At 37.9% G+C, this 12039-nt stretch overlaps 1 protein-coding gene across 1 annotated transcript; it reads right to left on the bottom strand.

Annotated features, from left to right (window-relative positions):
- Positions 1-733: 733 nt before the first annotated feature.
- LOC100339693 (olfactory receptor 10D1B) lies at positions 734-9043 on the bottom strand. Its single transcript, XM_070065302.1, has 3 exons — positions 8784-9043; positions 3738-3807; positions 734-3368 (listed from the first exon to the last, which is right to left on the bottom strand). Exon 3 carries the CDS (start codon positions 2985-2987, stop codon positions 2052-2054), a length of 936 nt encoding a protein of 311 aa, XP_069921403.1. The 5' UTR covers positions 2988-3368; positions 3738-3807; positions 8784-9043; the 3' UTR covers positions 734-2051.
- Between the last annotated feature and the right edge of the window lie 2996 nt (positions 9044-12039).

Below are 12039 nucleotides of genomic sequence, written 5' to 3'. Positions count from 1 at the left end.
CATTCTTCATCTCTAAAAATCAAGTAGAGCAATCCCTTCACCACCCCTTCTATTATGTCTTTCTTCTGCCCCAGGAAACTGAACTCTGTGGTCATAGGATGAATCATGGGACATTCCAGTTAGTGCAGTGTCTGTTTATTTCTCCAGCGGACTCTGATTTCCTTCAGGAGGGCTCATTTTCCTTCGGGGGTGGGGGAGATCATATCTTCCTCAGCCAAAGCAAAACAAGGTATTCGTCCGATGACATCTAAATAAGTGAAAATGAAAGAATAATGTAATCTTGTCCTTTGCAGCAAGATGGGTGAAACTGGATGACATCATGTTAAATGAAGTAAGCCAGACACTGAGAGAAATACTGTATATTCTCCTCATTTGTGGAGCTAAAAACTCAGTTTGAACACAGAATGGTGCTTACTAGAGGTTGGCAGGAGTAGACAGAAGGAAGTTGGACAATATGTACTAAATCAGAGTTGGATCAGAGGATTATGGGGGAGATTGTAGTTCACAACATCCTAGAAGATATTGTATAAACAAATAGAAGAAAGAAGTAGAAAGAATTTCTAAACCTCTAATCCTAACATAATTTCAAAGAAGGGGAAATATTAACTTACCTTGATCAGATGCAATGTGTTTATGTTAAACACACACACACACACAGAGAGAGAGAGAGAGAGAATCACAATTATTATTAATAAATGTTAAAAGAAAAAGGAATCTGATTCTATATTTTATTCTCAGCAATTGTTGTGTTTCTGTTCTGAGCAGCTATAAGCAGGAAATTGAAAGAGGACCCGGAGAGGCTTGAAAAGAGCTTGGCATACACTAAATGATGTAATTTGAGATATATTTGCAGCTTCCTGTTTAGGCTCTTACTTGCTGAAAAATAGCACTGAGGGTGTTTTAGGAGCTTAAGGGGAAAAAAAGCCTGTCTCTCTTCCTGGAGAGTGTACTGGCTCACCCCACTGGTTGTAGCCACAGACACAGCACTGCTGGTTGGGTCCAACATGTTCCTTGGCTGCTGTGAGTCTGAAAGGTGAGCTCAGGAGGAAAACATCGCCCTTGACCTCTGACTTCTTCTTCCATCACCCTCTCCCCTTTGTCCCGTCCTCTCTGCATCCCTGTGGGAAGAAACCTCACAGCAGCCATGTTTCTCAGGTGTGAGAAGGATTCTGAATGCACTCAGTCATGAACACAGTAATTCACTGCATAGCACAGTTCCCATTCTAAGCATTTTATCCAGGAAATAAGCAAATGTAGGAACATGAGGCCAAATCAAATGATTTCAGTAAACAGAGAAGCCAAAGACCAAAACAACAGCTTGGACTCATCCCTCATTGCCTCCTGGTTGTACTGAGCAAGAAAAAGAAAACAGTCCAGTTTTCTAACACGAAATCACAGCACAGTTACCCTTCCATGAGTTCACCTTTCTGCTCTCTCTCAGGGCCTGATTCCAGGACTAATACTCACAGGCAAGGTTAGTAAGTCACAATGAACCATGGTATTTTGGCCTCACTCCTAAGACACCTGCCTCCTGCCTGAGCCAGAAGTCTTCCTGTTTATACAATTTATGTAAAATTCAGAAGTAATTGTATGCTCTTGGGAGCCACAAAGAAGTACCGCTGGTGCTTTTTCAACAATTTTCGTATCCATATAACAGGAGCTTAATCCAATGTGAGTATCTGAGGTGCATCACTATAACCAAGCAGAAAAAGGGCCAGTACAAGAGGGAAAAGAAGGCTTGAAGGAGATGAAGGAGGATGCAGAAAATAAAGATTGAGAAGCAGAAGCTCTGGGTTGTTTTGCATGCTGGGAAGAGTTCCCTCCTTCCCACATGAATATTATAATATGCACAAAGAACACAAGTCCCGGAGCCAGAAAAGCAGTCCTAGAGTCTTGCTCTTCATGGTGTGCATCCTTGGACAAGTTACTTTTACTCTTCCATCTTGGTCCCTACAAATAGAGGTAATAATATCTGGGTGCTCAAATTCAAAAATATCTTTGAGAACCAAATAAAAATGCCACACAAGCTATGAGGTGTGGTTGGTCTCTCTTTACAACTTCTCAGGAAGAAAGCCCAGCTGATGCAGGACCTGCCTTAGTGATGATTTCACCTCCTTATTCCTAAGGCTGTAGATCAAGGGGTTCAGCATGGGGGTCACCAGGTTATTCAGAACCTGAACGGTTGCATCCAGCGAGGGGCTTGGTGTTGGCCTTAGGTAGATGAGGACCACTGGCATGTAGAAAAGCAGGATAGCCGTGAGGTGGGCACTGCAGGTGGAGAAGGCACGGCGTCGGCCCTCTGCAGAGCGGATCTTCAGGATGGAGAAGACAATGCGACTGTAGGAGGTGAGGATGAGAAGGAAGCAGCTAAGGGGCATGAGGCCCACGCTGATGAACCCCACCATCTCCAGGGATGAGGTATCTGCACAAGCCAGCTTCAGCATCACTGGGATATCACAGAAGTAATAGTCCACATCATTGGGGCCACAGTAGGGCAATTGGAAGGTGAGAGTGGTTAGAAAGGTGGCCTGAACACAGCCAAACAATGAGGTCCCAGTGGCCAGGATGGCACACACTCTGTGACTCATGATAATCGTGTATCGCAGAGGGTAACATATGGCAACAAAGCGGTCGTAGGCCATCACTGTGTACAGGAAACACTCAGTGCAGCCCAGGAAATGGTAGAAGAAGAGCTGGGACACACAGCCTGCATAGGAGATTGTGCGGCTGTTCCCTGAGAGGTAGAACAACATCTTGGGGGAACTCACAGAAGGGAAAAATATATCAAAAACGGACAACTTGCACAGGAAGAAGTACATAGGAGTGTGAAGCCGAGTGGAGGAAACAATTGCTAGTAGGATGAGCAAGTTCCCCAGAAGGGTGAAGATGTAGAAGGACAAAAACAGGACAAACAGCATGGTCTCCAGACCCTCTGTGTGTGGGATGCCCAGCAGGATAAACTCTGCCACCATGGAGATATTCCTCATAGCTGTGAGAAAATCAGTCCTTAAAAGGAACCCAAGACACAAAGTAGGAACTCAACATCAAATTGTCACGCTTTATGCTGACAAATACTTTGGCTATTTTTTAACAAGCACCAACCTGCTCATATGTCTGGAAAAGAAAAATCTCTATAACTGTATCAGGTCGTAAGAAAAGCCTATTTTAGAGGCCCAGTCTCTCCAGCTCCTGGAAGGAATGTTTTGCAAATATAGGTGGTTGTCCTCTATGAAAAGATCAGGAACACACTGAAAATGTTCTCAAGCTGGTAGTTTATTTTTTTACCATAATTTTATTCTCTTTGAGTGCATTTATGTTTGAACTGCCATGCTGTCTTTAAATGACAAGCTCCCACTGTTCATTTCCTTCTGAAAAATAAGACAAAAATGTGTAAAAATTAGAACGCTTAATAAGAATCCTGATTTTTGCAATAATATAATTTCAATTTACATTATAATCGCAGGTTTAATGTTTTCTTTATTTTATATATCTACAATGTAGTTCTTTAAGCACCTTCCTTTAATATTGATTTTCTGCAATTAATGCCAAATGAATGTTTTCTTAAATAATATTGTTGAATAGACTAGACTTTCACAGTCTATGATCCCCAACTATGAAGTGATGCTGCTGATTATTCTGGGACTTATGGCAACTCTGAAATATTAATCAAAAGAAATAGTAGCAGTAAGGAAAGCATCAAATTCATGGGACTGTGAGGAAGCAAGAACTATAATTACCCATGTAGAAGAAAGGCGAAGAACTTTACTAGCAAGTCAGGTTACACAGCTGACGAGCACCATATGGCACCTAGAATACACAGAAATCTCGTCCACTCATTAATCAAACAGTAATAACAATACACACACACTTACTTCATTTAGTGCATACATATTGTTTGAAATACTCTGGGGCAGAGGCTAACAGAGAGGCCCAGGCAAAACTTGGAATACTCACACCATCCTTCAGGGAACATGACCATGTTTTCCAAAGGAACCGGACTTCACATTGATTGTTTCTGAGCAGACATAGTGTGTTCCATCCAGAGGAGCTCTTCCTAGAACTGAGTCGTGTAGGGCTTGTACAGAGGAGACCTGCACGTACTCACTCTCTATGGATTTCTCTTAGGAGTTCTTTTATTTCAGATCTCTTTAAGCCCTACATAGAGTTCAGTGATAGCTCTGAGGGAGCAATTAGTTTGTCAACTTTATTCATTATGCAATTATGAAATAATAGTAATGATATCATCAGAAAGGTATGCTCGTCCTAGATTGTGTGCCTGGTAGAATAGGCTCAAAGCTATCTTTTTGTTTATTTTGCTTTCCTTTAAGGCATTCAAGCTTTTGCTTGTGATGTCATTGGTCTCAATGCTTTTCAAATTATCTGCAACCCATGTGACTATATAGTTCCCTGAGAATCTAATAACCATCACTTTTCATGATGAAAAACTACTTACTTACTAATTATTTATTATGCATCTACTATCATTATATGTCCATAGGTCATTATTCCTAGAGAGGGACATTTACATAATGAAATGTTCATAAATGACCAGTATATATAAAGAATCTGCGACCCTTCTAAAAAGAATGATTGACTAAATAACTAATACTGTTAATTCAGTGTGAGAATTTACCACATGATAAGTGCTCATGTTAAAATTTTAATTAAAAATTACACTTAAACATCTAAGGAAGTTTTATGAAGTAGTGGTATTATCTGTCAAAGAAACTTAAAACATATTAGATAACTTAAATATTAGACAATTAGAAAGTAACTAAGCTGAGACCCTTTGCATCAAGCCAATTTTTTTCACTACAGTGCTATGATATGTTCCAGAGATTTGGGTGTTTGTTTATTTGAGATAGATTGAGATAGAGAGGGAACTCCCGTCTGCTGATTCACCCCCCAAAATGTCTATGATAGCCAGGCTAGACAAGACTGAAGCTAGCATCTAGGAACTCACTCTAGGCTTCCCACATGGGTGGCAAGAATCCAATTACTTAAGTCATCACTACTGTCTCCAGGGTCTGCATTAGTGGGAAACTGGAGTCAGATGCAAGAGGCAGATATTGAATCCAGGTACTGTGTTATGGGACACAGACATTCTAATTAATAGGTAAATACCTGCCCCAAGATTTGGGTTTTTCACTTAAAGAAAGGAGAGATGTGATGTGATGTGTCCACAGGACTGGTAGGTAGACTTGATAGGAATTGTTCCAGGCAGAGACTGGGATCATGTGCAGACAAGATGAAACACAGATTTGTTTTCATAGTGGAAAGGAACAGTTTAGTGATTTTAAAATGTGTTTTAAAATGAATTTAGCAACCTTAAGATGTAATTTTTTCCTTGTCAAGGAAGTACTGTGTTCATGAAGACATGAAAAGAAGCATCTTTCAGGTATACCATTAAAGATAGTCTCAATATAAATAAAAACTTGAGTCACTTAAATTCTTTATAATTCTGGAATTACTTGATTATGTTTATAACATGAAAGTTTTCAATGAAACTGTCCTGGTACAATAAAACTGGAGCTTTAAACCAATGATGCAATTCAACAAACTCCTATAGCAAAAACTATTAGGAACATGCCTATAGTAGTTATAAAAGTATTATAATGTACAGGCCATTGTTGAGATATTCCTAAAGAGAGGAAACAAACACATGCTAAGATGAGATCTAGGAGTTGCTCAGACAAGGCCTGGCAGGATAGGAATGACCTGTTGGGATGTCATAGTGCATGGAGCACAGTTTTACTATGGCTAACATTGGGGGTAGATATTGTGGTGCAGTGAGTTTAAACGCCAGCTGGAGGTGTCCACTTCCCATACTGAGTCCCATCTCTGTTTCTGATCCAACTTCCTGCTAGTGCACCTTGGTGGTTGTAGGCATTTGGGGGAGAACCAGAAGATGGAAGATCACCATCTCTCTCTGTCTTTCCCTCTCTCTCTCTCTCTCTCTCTCTCTCTTTATCACTCATTTACCATGCATTTGCTATATAATGGAATTGTGTTTGAGGGTTCTGTGTATTATCTCTTTCAATTCTTACCATAAGAAATTTCCCAATTTTCGTGTATATAAAATATAGTCTCAATGAATTCAAGTTACTTAACCTAGGTAAAAGTTGATTAATAGTAGAGCCATGTCACATCCAGAGATGGCCTTTGAAAGAGTTCCATTGAGTTATGAAGAAAAATAAGTTCATTGCTAATTCTGATTTTCAAATACTCATTCATAACTAATAGCATCTAACATTTGCCATTGCTCTAGTTTTCCAATACATACTTATATTGCTTTAATAAATTATCAAAAACTGTGTAAGGTACTTCTCCTTAACCCCATTTTACAAATAAGGACATTGGATCTCAGGGCAATTGCGGCTTTCCTAAAGATAGACAGTGAGGAGCCCAGATATTCCCAAGTTTAGCTCACTTTCCAGTTACTCCTCAGCACTTGCCTAAATGACTCCATTCAGACAGCAGCTGTCACTCTATGAGAAGAGAGTTATTACAAGATTCATGATAGAGATTTGGATAAGTCATCTGTATTCCCTCATAGATACTACTGTTTTCAGCTCGTATTCCCTGATCAGACTACAGCCTCAAGAGAGAAGCCTGTTCAGCTCATCGTGTGTTTCTCAGGAAACAAGTCCCACTGGAAAGATCAATATATTTCTTAAAATAGATCTCTTGTCATGATATAATTAGTATGGAAAGTTGCATTATATTTTCATCATCTTTGCTTCATCCTTGCCTGCCTCATGCAATTCTTTTTTCTTTATTCTAGACATTCAGGTTAATCATTGAGATTTTCCAGCAACAACTGGGTTCTCCACTAATCACTCATCAAAGCTTTCTGATTATACATAGCAAGGCTAAGCCTAGGTATTCTTGATCCAGTGACAGGTGCCTTGTTGTTCGCAAAAGTGGGGTCTGAGGTGAATTATTAATAATAAGTTTCTGTTTACCCACAATAACTCATTTGGAATTATTGGACTGTCAATGAAAAATGGAAAGTAATAGGATGGTGGCTATTTTGTTCACAAATTTCCTAAATTACTTCTTACTTTCCTCCCTCCCTCTCTCCCCCCTCCCTTCCTTCCTTTCTTCTTTCTTTCCTTCCTCCCTCCCTTCTTTCCTCCCTTCCTTCCTTCCTTATTTTCTTCCTTCTTTCCTTTCTTCCATGATTCTTTTTCCTAGTGGAAAAGTTCATGGTTTCCTAAAACTTCAATGGGTTCTGTGGAAGAGATATGATTCATCTAATGAAACAGTTAATGTAATGCATATAAAACTAAAAATTATAAAACTTTTTTCCACATTTTTATTGAAGAGAGATGGAAATGAAAGTACTATCAGGGATGTGAATCCCTGGAGATTTTATCTAGTAACCGGGTATATTCAGTCATCATTAATTCCCATGGTTTAATCTGATTCCCATTGCCACTACAAAGCCTGTAGTCTGCTAGGATATGAGTCAGATATCCCCAGCAGGTACAAATACAGGTCCAGTCATGGAATCAGCTAAAGTAGAGCAGGTGCTAAGATAACAATTGCCATTTCTCATTTGATAGATAGAGTCTATCTACCTATCTATGTATCCATCTAATTATCTAATCATCATCTCTCTCTCTATCATCAATCATGAATGGGTCTTTTCTTTTGCTGAGACACTGTCTTGCATCTCTTATATTTGGTGTTTACTAAAAGTTTTTCCCTTACCTAACCTTTATCTGTTTGTGCCATGGAAAATGTACATTTACAAATTAATTAAAAGACAGGACCATATCTCAGATACTGCTAGAGGGTTTGAGTGTCTTTGTTATGTCATCGGGTGTTCTTGGTGAACCCTCTGAATGAACCACACACACACACACACACACACACAGTCATAGGCATGATTTGTGGCAGTGATTTCTCTCAAGTTTATATATACTCATCCAGTTTCAACTTCAGTGTATGAGAAAATGGAAGTGTTAGTTCATGGTGAAACTAGAGGAATTCAGAACTCAATCCAACTTACGGGTAGACAACAAAGCCTCAAAAACAATGAGCAGACTAGTCATTGGTACTAAGTACACTCTGGTTTTCTACTGAAACACAATGTTTTTATAGTCACTCCTTTTTTTGCAACAATAATAAGGTTGTATTAAACAAAATAAATCTACTTTTATTAAACTTGTCCTCATAATTCAAATAAATGGAGCTATGATGGGGAACCCCCACATAATTTTAAACTTTGACATTTAGTTAAGAAGTTGATAATACAAATAGATTTAAAGCAGTTCATGTGAAATGAAATTAAAAGGCCAAAATTTTAAAAATAGAAACTTTATCTTTCAGCATAAGCTTCATGCAATTAAAAACACTTTTCTAACTGATGATATATCTGTCGTTTAGTCCTTTCTGAAAGAATTGAGACCCCTGGGAATTTAATTATGTGAATTCTATCCTGTTTATATTATTAAATGAAGAAAAGAGGGTGTGTTTAAGATTTTTTTTTTTTAAGATTCAGAAACAAAAAGAAGTCAGAATGAGCCAATTAAAGACCATAGGGGGATGCCTAATGATTTCTCCTTGCTCTCATTTGGGGCCACAAAGGAGGAGGAACACTGTCGTGGTGAAGGACTCTCCAGTGCAGTTTCTCTGTGCATCTTTCTGCCAACCTTTGGCTAACTTTCTCAAGAAGTCTTTAAAACCAGCTGATGTTACCACTCCTTGAGCCTCCAGAAATCAAGCAAAACGCCTGGAGTATTCCAAGAAAACATCGTCATTTACTCTTGACCAACCTGTTTTGGTTTGTACCACTCCCACATCTCACTAGTCATCATAAAGACTGCATTTGGCCGGCGCCACAGCTAATCCTCCGCCTGCGGCACCGGCACACCGGGTTCTAGTCCCCGTCCGGCGCCGGATCCTGTCCCGGTTGCTCCTCTTCCAGTCCAGCTCTCTGCTGTGGCCTGGGGAAGGCAAGTGGAGGATGGCCCAGGTCCTTGGGCCCTGCATCTGCATGGGAGACCAGGAAGAAGCACCTGGCTCCTGGCTTCCGATCAGCACCGCGCGCCGGCCATAACGGCCATTTGGGGGGTGAACTAACGGCAAAGGAAGACCTTTCTCTCTCTCTCTCTCTCTTACTAACTCTGCCTGTCCAAAAAAAAAAAAAAAAAAAAAAGAAAAAAAGAAAAGAAAAGAAAAAAAAAAAAAAGACTGCACTTTATCTTCAGGACAACACTGGTAAAGTCATGCTTTATTTCCTACTCTAATTATTTGGAAAAAAAAATTCTCCAGGATCTTGATTCCACATGCTGACAATTTCCAGTAAAAACTGCTCTTTTCCGCAGCTTATCTGGAACAGTTTTGGAACTCATCAAGGGAAAGTTAATCAACTTTTTCAGTCAGAATTATGGAAGCTGAACCAATTGAAACATTGATGATGACGGCTGTTGTTTCCTTTTTTAAAAAATGCCAATTCATTTATTTTTCCTAGTTTCCTCAGTTCAGTTAGAAGGGATTGATGTATCATTTCAGGTTTTGGAAAATGCTATTGCTAACACCCAAATTTAATTTTATCATTTTTTAAGAAATTTTATATGAAGCATACAAATTTCATGCATTTCATGTATACAGATTTAGGAACATAGTGGTTCTTCTCACGCTACCCTCCCTCCCGCCCACTCTCCCACTCTTCCTCCTCTCTCTTCTATTCCTACTCTTAGTTTTTACAAAGATCTATTTTCAGTTTACTTTATACTCGTAAGATTAACACTATGCTATGTAAAGAGTTCAACAAATATTATGAGGAGAAAACACTGTTCCTCAACAGTAGAGAAAAGGGCTGTAAAAAATCAACTGTCAAATTGCCAATTTCATTCCAAACATTATTACTGGTAATCATCAATCCTCAATTAGTGCCTGGAGAACATTAATTTCAACCTGACAAATTGTGGATGGCCTGCTGCTGTGTTCTCTATAGTAAGCATTGTCTTATCTCTTTTTCACATGAGTTGTCCATTTGTAAACCACTGATTTCCTTGAGGACATTGTACTAATAAACTTTTCAAAAAGTATATGTGATTTTACCATTGTTCACCTGACCTCTATTGTAAATTTGATGTTTGTTATTTTTTCAATTTTAGCAGAATTCATGTTGCTCTGAAAGGTATTCTTGTCAAACAGATGTCGCATCCTGCTTGGATATATTATAAAAGTTAGTAAGAATTTATTTTAAGTGTAAAAATTTTTGATACCCACATGTAGTATTTTTTAATAATATGCACTTCTGTGAATTTGTTGAAGACTCCTCATATAACATTGAACAAAACTAGCTGTCTTCTTTGCTTATTTTTCTTGTTGACAAATGTAACATAGATAATGCCGATTTCTTGGAGTAGTAACTTCATGGTAGAGTAAAAGTAGCCTGTATTTTTTTTAGAAATATTGTTTTACTGATGCAATATTTCAACATTATTTTTAAGTAAAATGATGTAATGAAGATTTGCAGTTACCATCACAAATTCCATTCTTTTCTTATATGAAATAAATTATCACTTATTTTTAATTTTTAATTTTTTTATTTTTAACAGATGCAGCACAGTTCATAGATAAAATTCTATGAATATAATCATATTTGCTCCCTTCCTGCCCTTCTCTGCCTCTCTTTCTTTCTTTGGCTTTTGAGATAATATATTTTTAATTTATATTGCAGTCAAACACTTAATGTTTCACCAAAGATATCAACAAATAGAAAACAGACTCTAGTTTAGTGGGTATATAGACAAGGACTAAAAACAGTAATCTGATGGAAAGAAGGCCATTTCACCATTATACAGTGAATTTTAAAGTAATTGCAAATAACTAAAACTAGAGTAGAACAACATTCTTAATCACTGGTTTGACAAAGGTATAAAACGAAGTTTGATAAAACTATATTCACAGCAATACTGATGCAGACATTTGATATTTGTCTTTCTATGTCCATCTGTATTGTATTTAACACTGACAATTTTGAAGATGTATGCATTTTTATGAACAAAATATTCTTATTTATTAAAGTTAGCTGAAGTTGTGTGAACATAAAGGTGTTAGTTAATTCTAATTTTTACATATGACATAGTAATTAATTTATATAAATGTCTATTTTTATTTAAGCTTTTCAAATACATAAATAAATCTTTATAAAGAAAAAGCATTTCTTAATACAAGCATAAGTTTACTTTTCAAAAGAGACACAAAGAGAAAGAAAAAAGGAAAGCTCTCTAAACAATGCTGGGAACACATGAGAATCCAGTAAGTTTTGTCTGTAACTTTCTCAATTATAAATTAATTTTATAACCTCATTTAAAGGCATAAATTATTAAATACACATAATATACACATATGTGCATACACAAAAAAATAATGCAGGCAGATGTGTACAGAGATATATGGCTTTTTTTCTTACAGGATTGACCAAATCATTTAATGACACAGGAAAATAAGAGCCCAAGAAAAAGATGGTTACATGTAGGGAGAGAATGACTTTATTTGGCAAAAAAGTTAAAAATTATGAACACACATACAAAAAATGGAAGATTATATACCAAAATCTCAACAGTTTTTACTCCTGTTCAGCAGTTAAATATTCTTCCCTTTGCGTTTGTACATTTTTTGAAACATTACTATTTATGAAACAAACAAACAAAAGCAAGTCCTCTTGAAGCAGTTATTAAGTGTCAGGAGGTCAGCAGTCAGATGTGAAACCCAGGGGATGTCCTTCCAGGGAGACAGTGGTCAAGCCAGGAGGCAGAACACAGTTCATTCTTCTCATGCTTAAAGGATATTTACCAGACTGTTTCCTCAATAGCTGGTGTTCTCAGTGTACTTAGATTTAATGGCACCATAAATGTTAACTTGCAGAGCTGTCATTTTATTCAGCCACTTCATTTCTGGGCATGTGGGGAGCCATTGCACCGCGCCCTAAAGATGGCGCCGGCTCCTTTCTCCCGGAAGGACTGGCGAGAAACAAACAACTCCTAATAAGGAGATGGCTGAGCTCCCTTCCGGCTT

Source organism: Oryctolagus cuniculus, chromosome 1 (genome assembly GCF_964237555.1).
Source record: "Oryctolagus cuniculus chromosome 1, mOryCun1.1, whole genome shotgun sequence".
In the NCBI taxonomy this organism is placed as follows: domain Eukaryota; kingdom Metazoa; phylum Chordata; class Mammalia; order Lagomorpha; family Leporidae; genus Oryctolagus; species Oryctolagus cuniculus.
This window is presented reverse-complemented; position numbering and strand designations above follow the sequence as displayed.